The sequence below is a fragment of the Oncorhynchus mykiss genome, chromosome 18, assembly GCF_057628025.1.
Source record: "Oncorhynchus mykiss isolate SJ-2025 chromosome 18, ASM5762802v1, whole genome shotgun sequence".
In the NCBI taxonomy this organism is placed as follows: domain Eukaryota; kingdom Metazoa; phylum Chordata; class Actinopteri; order Salmoniformes; family Salmonidae; genus Oncorhynchus; species Oncorhynchus mykiss.
In genome coordinates, this window is record NC_143039.1 from 12,642,106 (window position 1) to 12,658,591 (window position 16,486).

The window sequence follows — 16,486 nt, forward strand, 5'->3', positions numbered from 1 at the left end:
ATGAAATGAGTCTGTCGTTACTAACCTTTGTGAGAGTGAGTGGAGGAAAGGTTGCTGGATTGAATCCCCGAGCTGACAAGGTAAAAATGTTATTCTGCCCCTGAGCAAGGCAGTTAAGCCACTGTTCCCGGGGCACCGAAGACGTGAATGTCGATTATGGCAGCCCCCCCCCCTCCACCTCTCTGATTCAGAGGGGTTGGGTTAAATGTGGAAGACACATTTCAGTTGAATGCATTCAGTTGTACAACTGACTAGGTATCCCCTCTCCCATTCAGAAAGTATTCAGACCCCTTGACTTTTCCCACGTTTTGTTACGTTACAGCCTCATTCTAAAAAATAATTAAATAAATAAAAGAGAGGTTTTATTTTTGTGTGAAAGCGAGTGATTGTTATCAACTATTTTACAATTCACATAGCTAGAATCTTTTGGTTTGTCTGAATAAATGTACATAATTTCCTCAATGTAGTTTTAATAAAGAATACAAGTATTTGAGCTTTCTGAGTTTGTTTAGCATGTTATTGGTTTTGTGTAAAATTCACGAGCTGGTAAAATGGAGCTGTCCACTCTGTCTGCTCCAACGGACATCAGTGCTGGTGCAGAGAGACCATTTCATTTCATTTCACTCCAGTTTTGAAGCTTAATGTAATGATCATCAGTTTTCTACATGTGTACTAATAGTCAGACCTTCAGTTGCTTCTATCTTTATCTATAAATGTTACTATGGTGTGAACGGGAAATACAATTGGTTTTTGATTAAAATAATACAGTGAAGACCAGGTTAACTAAACGTATACTAAATGTGTTTTTGCCATTTATGTGAATTGGGGAAATCTACTTTAGTTTAAGTGCACTTAGTTTGTGTAGACTAATTTTAAAGTGTGTACTTTGTGATATGAATTAATTAGTGTTTTGTTGTCAATGCTTAGCTACCTGATCCATTGAAATGAGATCAGTGCTTGACTTGGACAGGAGCTCACTGGAGCAGAGAACCGGCACCTCAAATGTCTACTGTTTGAGCTCATGTTCCTGTCAAGGCTTTGGGTAACTGGTGAAAAGGAGTCAGACGCAGGAGAGTTGAGATGCGTGGACAAGGTATTTAATACACGAAAAAACACGGGTATAGAAACAATACAACGGTCCGTGAAATTTTCCGGTACCACGAATAAACTGGCGTTCATACAAAGCCCGGCAACAAAATACCAGCCATCAGATACGTATGTATGTGTGAAACAGAGGGTTAAATACTGAATCTGTAATGGGGGAATTGAAACCAGGTGTGAAAAAAACAAAACAAATGGAAAATGAAAAGTGGATCGGCAATGGCTAGAATACCGGTGACGTTGACCGCCGAGCGCCGCCCGAACAAGAAGGACTGACTTCGGTGGAAGTCATGACAGTACCCCCCCTTGAGCCGCGCGCCGACACCGGCCTCGGGGACGACCCGGATGGAGACGATGGAACTACTGCAGCATCGACGGGTCCAATACGTCCTCCACCGGCACCCAGGATCTTTCCTCCGGACCTTACCCCACTCCACGAGGTACTGAAGGCCCCTCGCTAGACGCCTCGAGTCCAGTATGGCTCGAACTGCATACGCCGGGTCCCCCTCGATGTCCAAATGGGAGGAGGAACCTCCCGCACCTCAGACTCCTGGAGTGGACCAGCCACCACCGGTCTGAGTAGAGACACATGGAATGAGGGGTTAATATGGTAATCGGGGGAAGCTGTAACCTGTAACAAACCTTGTTCAGTCTCCTCAGGACTTTGAATCGCCCCACAAACCGCGGGCCCAGTTTCCGGCAGGGCAGGTGGAGGGGCAGGTGGAGGGTCGAGAGCCCCGGTGTGCCGTGGCGGTCTGTGCCAGTCCTCTGACGCCTCCCGGCCCACTGAAGGTGCACAAGAGCGGTGTCCCATGTCTCCTCCGAGCGCCTAAACCAGTCGTCCACCGTAGGAGCCTCGATCTGGCACTGATGCCTAGGTGCCAGAACCGGCTGGTACCCCAGTACGCACTAGAAGGGGGAGAGGTTAGTGGATGAGTGGCGGAGCGATTTTTGGGCAATCTCTGGCCAAGGTATGAACGCCGCCCACACCCCCGGCCAGTCCTGGCAATAGGACCGCAGAAACCTACCAACATCCTGGTTCACTCTCTCCACCTGACCGTTACTCTTGGGGTGAAAACCTGAGGTAAGGCTGACCGAGACCCTCAGACGTTCGATGAACGCCCTCCAGACCCTTGATGTGAACTAGGGACCTCGATCAGATACTGTGTCCTCAGGCACCCCGTGGTGCCGGAAGACGTGTGTGAACAGGGCCTCCGCAGTCTCTAGGGAGGTAGGGAGACCGGGCAAAGGGAGGAGACGGCAGGACTTAGAAAACCAATCCACAACGGCCAGGATCGTGGTGTTCCCCTGTGAGGGAGGAAGATCTGTTCGGAAGTCCACCGACAGGTGCGACCACGGCCGTTGTCGAATGGGTAAGGGTTGTAGCTTCCCTCTGAGCAGGTGCCTAGGAGTCTTGCACTGGGCGCACACCGGGCAGGAGGAAGCATAAACCCTCATGTCCTTAGCCAAGGTGGATCACCAGTACTTCTCACTGAGACAACGCACTGTCCGGCCGATACCCGGATGACCAGAGGAGGGTGACGTGTGGGCCCAATAGATCAAACGGTCGCGGACAGCAGACGGAACGTACAGACGCCCAGCTGGACACTCGGGGGAGTGGGCTCTGCACGTAACACCTGCTCGATGTCCGCGTCCAGCTCCCACACTACAGGTGCCACCAGGCAAGAGGCCGGGAGTATGGGAGTGTTATCCATGGACCTCTGTGTCATACATCCGGGACAGTGCATCTGCCTTAGCGTTCTAGGAACCTGGTCTGTAGGACAGGGTGAAAACAAAACGGGTAAAGAACATGGCCCACCTTGCCTGGCGAGGGTTCAGTCTCCTCGCCGCCCGGATGTACTCCAGATTGCGGTGGTCAGTCCAAATGAGAAAAGGGTGTTTAGCCCTCTCAAGCCAATGTCTCCACGCCTTCAAGGTCTTGACGACAGCCAACAGCTCCCGGTCCCCCACGTCATAGTTTCGCTCCGCCGGGCTGAGCTTCTTCGAAAAGAAGGCACAGGGGCGGCACTTTGGTGGCATACCTGAGCACTGAGAGAGCACGGGTCCTAACCCAGCCTCAGACCTGCGTCCACCTCCACTATGAACGCCAAAGAGGGATCCGGATGAGCCAGCACAGGAGCCGAGGTAAACAGAGCCGTGACCAAAAGCCCTGTCCGCCTCAGCCGACCACTGCAAACGCAGTGGTCCCCCCCTTTCAGCAGTGAGGTAATGGGAGCTGCTACCTGACCAAAGCCCCAGATAAACCTCCGGTAGTAGTTGTCAAACCCTAGAAACCGCTGCACTTTCTTTACCGTGGTGGGAATCGGCCAATTACGCACAGCTGAAATGCGGTCACTCTCCATCTCCACCCCCTGATGTGGAAATGCGATACCCTACGAAGGAGACGGCCTGCTGGAAGAACAGGCATTTCTCAGCCTTGACATACAGGTCATGCTCCAACAGTCGTACAAGTACCCTGCGCACCAAGGACACATAAATGGCGCGTGTAGAGGAGTAAATCAGAATGTCATCGATATACACCACTACACCCTGCCCGTGCAGGTTCCTGAAAATCTCGTCTACAAAGGATTGGAAGACTGATGGAGCATTCATCAACCCGTATGGCATGACAAGGTACTCATGGCCTGATGTGGTACTAAACGCCGTCTTCCACTCTTCTCCCTCCCGGATACGCACCAGGTTGTAAGCGCTCCTGAGATCCAATTTTGTGAAGAAGTGTTCCCCGTGCATTGACTCGATCGCACTGGCTATGAGAGGCAGCGGGTAAATACCTCACAGTGATTTGGTTAATGACTCAGTAGTCAATACACCTCTATCCTTCTTCTTCACGAAAATAAACTTGAGGAGGCAGGTGAAGTGGAGGGCCGAATGTACCCCTGCCCCAGAGATTCGGAAACGTATGTTTCCATAGCCGCCGTCTCCTCTTGCGACAGGGGATACACGTGACTCCTGGGAAGTGCTGCGTCTACCGGGAGATTTATCGCACAATTCCCCTCCCCCCGTCGATGGGGTGGTAATTGAGTCAAATCGGTATATTCAGAGGGGATGCGCACGGTGGAGACCTGGTCTAGGCTTTCCACTGTAGTAGCACCGATGGAAACCCCTACTCACCTGGGTTGACACGAGAGTGTCCCGACAGACGTCCTCGCGCCTGCTGCCTCGACTCCCAGAGGAACCTCCCCAGCACCGACCGGCAGTGTGCCCTCTGCGGCCACAGATGGTGCATGGAATGGCCCCGCCTCCGGTCGCCCTAAGTGCAGCACCTCCCAGCTCCATGGGCGGTGGTGCTGGGGGATGGAATTGACAGACCCCGATCTGGATGTCCGCGGGTAGCCAGCACGTTATCCAGCCGGATGGACAGGTCCACCAGCTGGTTGAATGTGAGAGTGGTGTCCCTGCAGGCAAACTCCCGACGGACGTCCTCGCGCAGACTGCACCGGTAGTGATCGATCAGGGCCCTGTCATTCCATCACGAACTCCTGTGCGCTCCTCGTCCCCTGCCTCAGGTGTACGAGACGTGAAATCCTAGTGGTCCAACAAGCTGCTTCTTCCCCCACATAAGGCGTTGGCCCACTCCAGGGCCTTCCCTGAGAATCAGGAAACGAGGGCGATACTTAGCCCGGCAACAAAATACCAGCCATCAACATAGAACTAACACGCACACATACATGTGGGAAACAGAGGGTTAAATACTGAACATGTAATGGATCGGCGATGACTAGAAGACCGGTGACGTCGACAGCCGAGCGTCGCCCGAACAAGGAGAGGGATCGACTTCGGCGGAAGTCGTGGCAGTTCCTCTTATAGAATATTAGCTCAACAGTATTGTGGAGCTCCTGTGCCTAAATATAAACAGTACCAGCACCCATTACAGTCCAAGTCAAGCACTGAATTAGATAATTGAACATATAATATATTTTTAGAGAGTAAAGAAAGTGCCAGAACTGTCAAGACAATAACATTTGTTTCTGTTTCTCATTGTTACTACAGGACTAGAATTAAGTCTGAGGCCAGTAACATCAACAGTAATGACAAACCCAGCCTGCCTCTCTCCTTCCACACTGAGTCCAACCCCACAGTCACTGGGTCCTGATTGTGACAGTGGAGCCCAGTTTGCACTGCAGGATCCAGAGATGGCATCAGTGAAGGTGGAAGACAGCAGTCAAACACTGGAGCTGAATGTCAACATTAAAGATGAAGAAGAGGAGGAGAAGATTGGGAAATCTGTTAATCATGGTAAGAGCAGGTTCTATCTAACTAAGTTTGTTGTTCATTCCAACTTCCCACTGTGTATGAAAAGTTGCAAAAAGCTGTTTCATGATGAACTGTTTCAATGAGAAGGTAGATGTTATTTCATGCTACTGAGATGTGCATGGTTTGACACCAGTATTGCCAGCATTTGTTTTATTAACTGAGCTATCTGGAGTGATCAGAGAGTAGACTAAAGAAGTGAAGTAGACCAACTGCCAGTGTTTAAAGTTCTATGAAGTGAGTCTGTGTAGTTACTAACCCTTGTTATAGTGAGTAGAGGATGACAAGCCCCTTTTTTTAGCTTTCATCTCTTACCCACTTTTAGAATAGTTTTATTCCCCTGTATTGTACAGGCTACTGATATGAATACATATGTCACCCGGTACAGACAGAAGAGGACCGGCCACCCCTTTGAGCCTGGTTCCTCTCTGTTTCCTCCAAGGTTCCTGCTTTCTAGGGAGTTTTTCGTGGCCATTGTGCTTCTACATCTGCATTGCTTGCTCTTTGGGGATTTCGGGTTGGTTTCTGTAAAGAACTTTGTTACAACTTGTGTAAAAAGAGCTTCATAAAATACATTTGATTGACATGTATATCACACCAATTGACTGGTTGTTCTGATATTGTTCACACAGGAGACCATGTTGAGACATTCTCTATATCCAGAGAGCATCAACAGGAAGATCACATAGCAAAGAGGTCTCACCACTGCACACATTGTGAGGAGATTTTCCCATTTCTATCTAAGCTAAAAATACACCTAAAAATACACACAGGAGAAAAGCTTTACTCCTGCTCTGAATGTGGAAAATGCTTGAAAACATCAACTAAACTAAAAGTTCATCAGAGAACACACACAGGAGAGAAGCCTTACTCCTGCTCTGAATGTGGAAAATGCTTCAAAACGTCAACTGCGCTAAAAGTTCATCAGAGAACACACACAGGAGAGAAGCCTTACTCCTGCTCTGAATGTGGGACGAGTTTCTCAAATTGGTACACCTTAAAACGACATGAACGTATACACACAGGACATGAACGTATACACACAAGAAAGAAGCCTTACTCCTGCACTGAATGTGGGGCGAGTTTCTCTGAACTGGGTACCTTAAAACGACATGAACGTATACACACAGGAGAGAAGCCTTACTCCTGCTCTGAATGTGGGGCGAGTTTCTCTCAACTGAGTACCTTAAAACGACATGAACGTATACACACGGGAGAGAAGCCTTACTCCTGCTATGACTGTGGGGCGAGTTTCTCTCGTCCGGACACCTTAAAACAACATGATTGTATACACACAGGAGAGAAGCCTTACTTCTGCTCTGACTGTGTAAAATGCTTCAAAACATCAACTGACCTAAAAGTTCACCAGAGAACACACACAGGAGAGAAGCCTTACTCCTGCTCTGACTGTGGAAAGAGTTTCTCTCAACTGGGTACCTTCAAACAACATGAACGTATACACACAGGAGAGAAGCCTTACTCCTGCTCTGACTGTGTAAAATGCTTCAAAACATCAACTGACCTAAAAGTTCACCAGAGAACACACACAGGAGAGAAGCCTTACTCCTGCTCTGACTGTGGAAAGAGTTTCTCTCTACTGGGCAACTTCAAACAACATGAACGTATACACACAGGAGAGAAGCCTTACTCCTGCTCTGACTGTGGAAAGAGTTTCTCTCTACTGTGCAACTTCAAACAACATGAACGTATACACACAGGAGAGAAGCCTTACTCCTGCTCTGACTGTGGAAAGAGTTTCTCTCACCTGGGCACCTTAAAACAACATGAACGTATACACAAAGTAGAGAAGCCTTACTCCTGCTCTGACTTTGAAAAGAGTTTCTCTCAGGAGTAAGAGAAGCCTTACTCCTTTTCTGACTGTGGGGCAAGTTTCTCTCGTCCGGACACCTTAAAATGACCTGAACATACACACACTGGAGAGAAGCCTTACTCCTGCTCCGACTGTGGAAAGTGTTTCTCTTGAATGTGCCATTTAAAAAGACACCAAAGGAAACACGAGAGGAGCCTTACCACTGATCTGACTGTAGGAAATGTTAAAACACCAGCTGAGCTTTAAGGTCATTCGAGAAAAGACAAAGGAGAGAAGCCTTATTTCCGCTCTCAATGTGGCAAGAGTTTTTCCCAATTGGGCAATGTAAAAACACACCAACGGATACACACTTCAGAGAAGCCTTATCACTGCACTGACTGTGGGAAGAGGTTCTACAGATTGGGTCATTTAAAAAGACACAAATGTATACATAAAGGACAGGCCTCATCAGTTCTCTCAGACCAGCTAAGATTAGACACTCCACTTAATTCTCATGTCATTAAATAATTGGCAACGTTGAATTTGATCAAATGAAGAAAGTGTAGAACACTATTGTAATCCTATAGTTTCTCACTGTGAGAGAACAATGCAGAGGAAAGGGAGCATTATATAATGTTAGTCTCTCTTTACTGATCAGTGTGCACCTTGTCAGTTTTGGTGTGAGAGAGAATAAAGTAGACGGCACACGTCAAACGTTTGATTTATGACCCTATGTCCGGATGACATGTGCATGCCCATATTTGGGCATCCGGTAAGGACATCCTGGCGGGAAGTGATTGCGTGGTTATGCCCATATATGTTCATCCTGTTCCTGTTCTCACGCCTTGGAGTGAGTGCGACAATATGTATATAATGCCTTTGAAGTTGTCATGATGATTGCTGTCTAGTGGCCTCTTTGAACTGGGGGGATGACCATTTCAAAGAGTTTGACCCCCCCACCTCCTGTTTTATTGACCTTAGGGTTGTTGTCTATGAAACACGAATGTCCTGGGGTATTGGGGTTGGCAGACGCCTTATAAATAAAGCCCAGAACAAGACATGCGTCCTCAGAACACTAAACAAGATTTTTTAAATCAGCATGGATTTTGTGATCAGTGGCAAAGCTGTGATGACTGTAACAACGGAAGCAGGACCTCGGTTGAAACATCGAGAAAGGGCCAAGAATCAAGCCACAATATACGATGCGCCAAAAAAAGCGGTTTCTAAGTGTGTATAGAACCCAAATACCGCCCGCAACTACGCTGAAAGATCAAGTGCTGATGTCTAATGGACATCAATCGGGGTATCGGTTTGATTACCTGGCCTGTAGAGTGAACCTCTATACGGTAGCCGAAGGAGAAGAATATACAGACCAGACTGGAGTGGACTATGGGCTTGAAGACTGGACGGTTTTTCGCAAGGTTGTGTGTCCCGAACTGAGCCTTATCACCAAGGGGGTATAGCTTGTTCAAGGTGCCCCTGACTCCTCAGGAAGAATAATTCACAGGGTGAAAATACAAAGAAAGAATGGACTTCCATGTGGCTACGTGGAGTTCTATTTCGGCAACGAGGAAACCCGCAACCAAAACATTTGTGATGGAGGGGATTTTAGGTTGCTCATGCTTATTCCTTTTCAAATTTGGGATCTAATGGAATTGAAAATGTTCCAGCTGTTGGACGCTCTCTTTGTACAGAGCCAACAGCGGCAGAGCATTGTTCATGTAAAGAAGTGCATAATATATACGAATCCTGAGGATTATGATTCAAAGGAGCCCCAAGAAGGTACATCCTCAGAAGGGACAGCCTCCGAAGAAAACTAAGTACGCGGTTGCGTTAACCACGCCCTGATACCCAAAGGACTGGTTCAACAATAAAAGGAGTGCCCTTAAAGCCTCCAGTTCTTCATTTCATCATACACCATGGATATTCATACAACATACCAGGACTCCGATACGACATGGGGGCCAGACCCTAAGGACTCTATGCCTCGCAGCCCGGCTTTCTACTCCCCCCTGGCGAGACCCACGACACCCCCTACATGTACACAGCCTGAGGACGTGTTTGATGGGGTAGTCAGTACTATTTTTGTGGACACCATCAAGGCCTCTGTAGCCACACTTCTAGACGTGGTGATTGGAGAATATATAAGAGAAATGCATCGGTTGTGAGATCAATCACCCCAGCAAGCGCCGTATATGACCCGCCAAGATACTACTTCTTCAACCAATTTGAGGAGCTGGTGAAAAGACTGTGGTCCTGCAGGTTTATACCATCGCTGGTCAGAGCCCTGGAGTCTATGGGTCTTGTGCCGTCTATCCCCAGAGTTTACTTGGTAACCACGGCATTCCTACATGAACTGAAGGAGGCAATCTACATCCACGATAAACTCAAAGAAATCCGACACACCCTGTTGGACGACAATAAATACCGGGAAGCTGTGGTGGCTGATGTGATGACTTTCTGGCTCAATAAACCCCAAGAGACCGAGTGACATGTTGTTATTTAGATGTAACGCGATGGGCAACTATGTGTATACGATGTTAGAGATAATAAATAAATGTCTTCTTTTGAGAGAACTTACAAATGTTATGCATCAGATTATTGAAAATAAAGTGAACGATGTATCGTTCTACACAACACACAATGCCTGGGTTAATGTAGAGCGTGTGCTGAAAATGGAACAAATCATGAATCATGTTGTGGATGATTCTGAAGAACTAGAAACAACTTTGTCTAAGATTTTCCTTGTTTGAAACACCATTTAATTGTAACGTGTATCATATTTGTTGTTTATATGCTTATATATCTGACATGTGTGTTTTCAAAGTTCAGCGACACAAGTCTGTAACTCAAAACCAAATATACAGGGTGTTGCATGCTGTGATCGTTGAGAAAACTGGGACTGAATATACAGACAATCCTGAACGTTATTGTACCTCAGAGAGGCAGGAAGGATGGCGGAGCAGATGTTGAAAAACATTTATTATAATCCCTCTAACCCCGGGTCTTATGGGGGTAAGGAACGTTTACAGAGAGCTATAGCCGAAGAAACAGGTAGCCGGTTAAGTGATGCTAAAGTGAATGAGTGGTTATCAGAGCAGGATGCATAGACTCTCCATAAACCTGTAAGAAAGGCGGATCTATGTGACATGCAGGTCCTTGCAGATAAAAATGATGGAAATCGCTACATGCTAACGGTTACAGATATTTTCTCTAAAATAGCATTTGTAAGGGGCTTAAATAAGAGCGGGGCAGAGGTGACCCGGGCCTTTGACCCTATCTTGAAGGATGGAGGAGCCCCCAAGAAAGTGCAGACTGATGGCGGAAAATAATTTTTTAATAATGCTTTTCAGAAACTCATGAAGAAGCACAATATAGTACATCAAAAATGACAAAAATACTCTGAAGTATTTTCTAAAAGAACAAGCACCATGGCTCTTTTACACCGCATGTCCTCTGAAGCTGTAAAGACAGAGCTCGATCTTTTCACGCCCCCCTTAACCCAACATTCAAATAGAGAGGTCCAGTTATGTGGAGATAGCCCCACTCTCTGCCATTACAGACAACAGTCCTATACAATTTTTCATACCAGGCCACGGTGACAACTATCTGGACTTCAACAACACCTTGGTGCATTTGCGTCTAAAAGTGACCAAAAGAGATGGTACTAATATTGCAGGCGATGCCAAAGTGAGATGACCCAAGATGGCTGTCCGTTCTTTAGCTGTAGCCCCAACTAGGCTTCTCAAGAGGGGCAGGTTTCTTTTTAAACGCAGAGACATAGCTGTTACTTTTTAGGAATGTACGCAGCCGGCCACTCCCATGAGGAGCAGGCTGGTTCGTAGCCTCAGGTGTTCTGGAATATTTGCTTTTAAATCCACGATTAAATAAGAAAATGGCGCTTTGGTAGCGTCCTCATAGCTCTCCATAAAGTAGGATTTCCTTCCCGGGTACATCTGCTGAGCTAGAATGCTAATTTGCAGTTTGTCTCTAGGATTTTTGAACAAAACCATGTAATTGGCGTTCAAGCTAATGCTACGACTATTTTTACCTTGGTGAAACACATTCTGCACCGAGTAAAGCACGGACAGGTTCCTATGATGAGTATATTGGGTAAAAGCTCGTGAAATTTCGGGATGTTCGCTACCTGCAAATAGCATATCGTCCAAAACCAGCAGATTGTTTTTATGAGGAGGGAGAAGTTCATCATCAGACAGGGATTCAGGTTTTCCTTCAACAAACTTGATTTTTATTGTCTTCAATAAGAGGTTGATAACATGAATAACACCACACAACATTATCAGGCTTTTGAGATAACACATGTTCAGAATTCTCTCAAATACTTTTTACAAAGCAAGTTTTACCACTATTTGATGGGCCTGCGATTTAGGCCGAAAATGGCAGTTGCAAACGGGGGTCAAAATCAGCTACAGCAGTCATTATATCTTAAGCTTTAAGACACACTGGGGGGGCTTGTAGCATAAGTCAGTAGCCAAAGGGCAATGTGGTCCCTTCAGGCAATAGCAGTCTCTTGTCATAGATTACCCTGAATCTTTTAGTTAGTGGGGTGTTCCTTAGATGGAAGCCCTTTTTATCCCTAACAATTTTTTTGTAGGAGCTCAAAATCTCCAAGTCACTATTCCTGTTGTTTATGAAACCCTCGACCAAGCGTGTGATTGATTCCAAGTTTACACGCTGGGCATTTTCATAGTTTTGAGTCACGCCTTTGGCTTTCAACACCACATGATTGTCTTTAGTCCTAAAAGCATAGCTTTCGGGTCCACATGAGGACCATTCTGTGATATGGTCACCCTCTTCAAGTTCACTCGTTAAACTACCCAGATAAATGGGGGGGTTCCAATCACCCTGTTTGCTCACATAGACCACAGAGTCTGTGTCGTGGTAAAGAACCCGCCTCTGAAGCTGTTCCATGAGGGTGTACAGTTCAAGTCGGCAATAGGCCGTGGTAAATAGGCCTTGGTAAATGCTGCAATAAACACATTTACATTACCCGGGGGTAGAACCCACTTCTGGTTGCGCCTCCATTGCACCAGGGCAATGTCTTGACTCAAGAATGAAAAATGTGAAATTTCGTATTCGTCCGAAAAAACAAATTCCAAAAATTCTTTGGGGTCTTTAATGATCGACGTTGTTAACATATTGCATCTCTGCGATAATTTGCCCCAAAGTGAGTTGCCCATCTCTAGAGCCTTAGAGAATTCAACTGTGACCCATACACCTGTCAGGGCTCTTTCTTGATCTGAGTGATCACAAGGGTTTTGCTGGTTGTTGTTTTCACTGCAGGTGCGACAAAGGGGAAAGAAAAGTTTTCCTTGAGGGCCCCTGTAAGTAAACACTGGTATAAACAAACCCCTAGGAGGGTAGACAGTTGCTTTGATCAGACCAAAATAGTTTTGGGGTAAGTCAAAGTCGCGGTGAATAATTTCCGGATGCCCCATAGGATAGCATGAGGAACTCATTACATGAGGATAAAGGGATGTAAAATCTACATATCCTATTGTCTCGTCGGGTTGCGCTACATACCGCAAGGTCAAAGCATTGGTACGGCCTCGATACAAGGCCTGTCGTGGTTCCAGGGGTTCTAGTGTGTCATAGCTGGAAAGGAAGGCTTGAACATGAGGATCAGACTTTTTGAGGGCTGTCCATTCGTGCTCCCACAAAACCACAACTTTTAACCTGTAAGTAGCCTGGAAAGAATCCAATTTGTCTTGAAACTCTTGATACATTTCCACAAAAGTATTTTGGGTTAGGACACACATGGCCTGGGGCACAAAGCAAGATTTACAACCGTGGAAGAAACAACCGTTGTACTCATACGATAGGTTTTCATGCACACCGATGCAATAGTTGTACAACTCCAGGGGTTAATGCCTGCATCTTTGATTACCTCTTCTCTGAATCTGAGGCATCCTTCACCAAGTATAACCACATCATTGTCACAGTATGATTCCATCTCTTTATGGAAATCAAAGGGGCCATGTCTTACTGTCTCGTACCATGTCATGAATCTCTCACGCTCTTTGGGAGACGTGACGTGTGAAGAAGTGCGGGGAACCAGCCTTTCACAGAGTTTTCAAAACCCAAGGCCTCTGGCATTTGAGCCAATCTCATGGGTAAGAAGCTTAAACTGTCAATCTATCTCTGGTTGAAGGCGGGGTCTACAAAACACAAGATTTTACTACCTCTAGTTATGACACTGGGTGCAACGCCTTGCTGTATCAAGGGGTTCAGAAGAAGGTCATAGGCTCGAGCATTGTGTGCTATAAACGTGAAGATTCTGTATTGGGGTTTTCTAAAGTGTTTTAGAAAGAACAGTGCACAATTGGATCCCTCGGCCGACCACTTTTCACCCTTGAAAGCCATGGTAGATACAAAAATAGGCAAATTAACCCCTGATTGCTGATTTGTCTCAAAATCACATAACACTTTATTTCTCTGAATGTTCAACTTCAGCCACGGGCTGAATATAACACTTGTGTTGCACTTCTTGAACCACTTCAGTGTCTCTGCTTTTCAAAGGCCCTTTACAGATTGAGCAATGTATGATTCCACACACATGCGGTTTAGGGCTATCTATTTTAAGGTTGTAATTACAATGGCATTTTGGGCATTTCTTGTTAATGTCACAACTGCTTACAGATTTACAGGCCTTGGGGTGCCATGTTTCAATTTTGTGTTTTTCGTAACAGTAGGCCGAACGACATGTGCGGTGGCAATCCTCACAGGGTGTCAAGTGTAAGGGTTGCATAGGACAATTTTTATCCAGACATACTGAACAGACCGGGGTGGGAGAGAAAACGAGATCTTCCCATTAATTAAGGGATGAGATACCATTTTATTTCATTCAAATATTAAGTACATACAGTTTAAAACCTCTACGGGATTGCTGTCCCTAAACCGGGATGATTGTTGTTAACGTGCTCTAATGTGACTAGAATGACTCTGTATACAGCAGCCAACTTTCCGGGACAGACATGTCCTTATATGGTCTTTATTTATATTCTTGTTCATTCTTGTTAATCTAACTACAGTGTCCAATTTACAGTAGCCATTACAGAGAAACAATACCATGCTATTGTTTGAGGAGAGTGCACAACAACAAAACATTATGGTTTAATACATTCCCCTCCTGAAGGTAAATAATGTACTTACATTCAGTAATGTTGCTCTGATTCGTCATCCTGATGGCCTCAGAGATAAAATGTAGCATAGTTTTTGATTGATTAAAAAAATAATATTTTAAAATGTAGGAACTGGGTTCTACTGTTTGAACCTCTGACGTACACTCTAAGGGAAGTCTAAGCTGAGACAAAGACAGCATCTTTAATCATGTGGTTCAATCGCAACAGCCATTGTCTACATTGTGGGAGGCAACCCGTTAGTTCAAACCCTAAATAAACATTCCTGTTTCTAACTTCTAATGACTACTGAAAAGTCCAAATTCAACCCTTCCTTATAAGATAACATTGAATTTATATATATATATATATTAAAAGCACAATCATTATTTCAAATAAATTATCAACACACGTATTACCACGTTTTGGTAAATGGCTAGAAAAACGAATTCAAAATAAAATATCAAATCTAGAGGTAAAAATACATTGTTCCTTCTGATAGTGGTAAATTGTTATTAGTATTATTAACACAATATTCAATAATTCCACCTTTCCAAATGATTGCGTTCTCCTCTACATATAACACCAGCATTTACATCCACTGGAGAAATAATAAACAATAAACTGACTAAATATGTGAATAAATACTAAATACTTTACCTTGCCCTTGTGCTTCCCATTCCCTTCCCATGTGTATGAAAAACGTTCATATGGGTACTGTTTAAATTCCTTTGGGGGGGGGGGTACATCCATAGTAAATGAAAATAAAAATATTTTTTAAACCTGTTCTTATCAGTTTAATATCTGATACGTCCCCTATCTGGGGACCATATATTAAATTGATTTTTGGAACAGGGAGATGGAATAGGGGCTTGCTCCGTCCACTCCACGCATCGACCTGGAACGGTGCACCCCCTGTCGCTGTAAATATAAATCAGGCGTAAATCAGATACGTTTTAATTTGTTAGAATCATGATCTATATTGTATTTTCACATTGAGCAAGTTCATGTTAGTGTCAGTGATGGCTAGATAGTGCTGGTCAAGTCGGTCACCATTATATTGACTATGATAGCTGATTGTATATCTCACTGGTCACCCGCAAAGCCAATTCCTCCTTTGGTCGCCTTTCCTTCCAGTTCTCTGCTGCCAATGACTGGAACGAACTGCAAAAATCACTGAAAAAGCACCCCAGTATCTCTACTTACACATTCATCTTCTGCACATCTACCAGTCCAGTGTTTAATTGCCATATTGTAATTACTTCACCACCATGGCCTATTTATTGCCTTAGCTCCCTTATCTTACCTCATTTGCACATGCTGTATATAGACTTTTTTTTTTTCTACTGTATTATTGACTGTATGTTTTGTTTATTCCATGTGTAACTGTTGTTGTTGTGTGTGTCTAATTGCTACGCTTTATCTTGGCCAGGTCGCAGTTGTAAATGAGAGCTTAACTGGTTAAATAAAGGTGAAATAAACAAACAAAAATAATTGTAGTTAGTGAGCTAATCAATTCAATGACCATAACATAAGAATGTCCATCTGATTGCAGTGGTAAAGTCACCTATGTCTATATTAATAGGACTTCCTGTTCTGTTACAATATAGGGTTGATTTTACAAATACGGGTACTTTTGGATGTTAAATGTTTTGGAAAATGAAACCTCTTGAAATGGCTTTTTATCTGAATATCTTCTGGAAACAAGATGTTATTGGACGTACATCTTCTATTGTTATTTAACCTGTATTTAACTAGGCGTTTCTTATCCACTTACACAAATCCACAAGGAGTCAGTAGAAACCACATTTGTTTAAGCAAGTCAGCCATATCTCCTGTTTATTAAAATATTAAATATTAAGATGTTGATGTGGTAAATACTAATAATCGAACACCTTTTGAACAAACGGTCTGTTCTATATCTTCAATCAAATTAAACATGTACTACTGTGACATTAAAATGTTTCATGGTATTTTTCATCAGTTGTTTTCTATGAAATGTCATTTCCACCACACTCTGTCATTACCACAATGCTAAGTCATTACCACAACGCTAAGTCATTTCCACCACACTCTGTCATTACCACAATGCTAAGTCATTACCACAACGCTAAGTCATTTCCACCACACTCTGTCATTACCACAACGCTAAGTCATTACCATC

General features: G+C 44.7%; 1 protein-coding gene and 1 non-coding gene across 5 annotated transcripts in view; both read left to right on the forward strand.

The window, feature by feature from the left end:
• Positions 1–16,486, forward strand: part of LOC110514545 (uncharacterized) — a 101,382-nt gene that overhangs the window by 4,422 nt on the left and 80,474 nt on the right. For 2 of the 4 annotated variants that reach the window (XM_090207061.1, XM_090207060.1), the window contains exons 3-4: positions 5,113–5,358; positions 6,006–9,822. The exons of 1 other annotated variant lie outside the window; for it this stretch is intronic. In XM_090207061.1, coding sequence (XP_090063187.1) covers positions 5,113–5,358; positions 6,006–7,228 — 1,469 coding nt within the window. In that variant the 3' untranslated portion in view covers positions 7,229–9,822. Of the gene's footprint in view, positions 1–5,112; positions 5,359–6,005; positions 9,823–16,486 lie in introns of those variants that run through there. One more of the 4 variants, XM_090207062.1, reaches the window with a different exon arrangement.
• Positions 15,048–15,239, forward strand: LOC118941224 (U2 spliceosomal RNA). Its single transcript, XR_016488653.1, has one exon. It is a non-coding gene; the product is annotated as a U2 spliceosomal RNA (small nuclear RNA).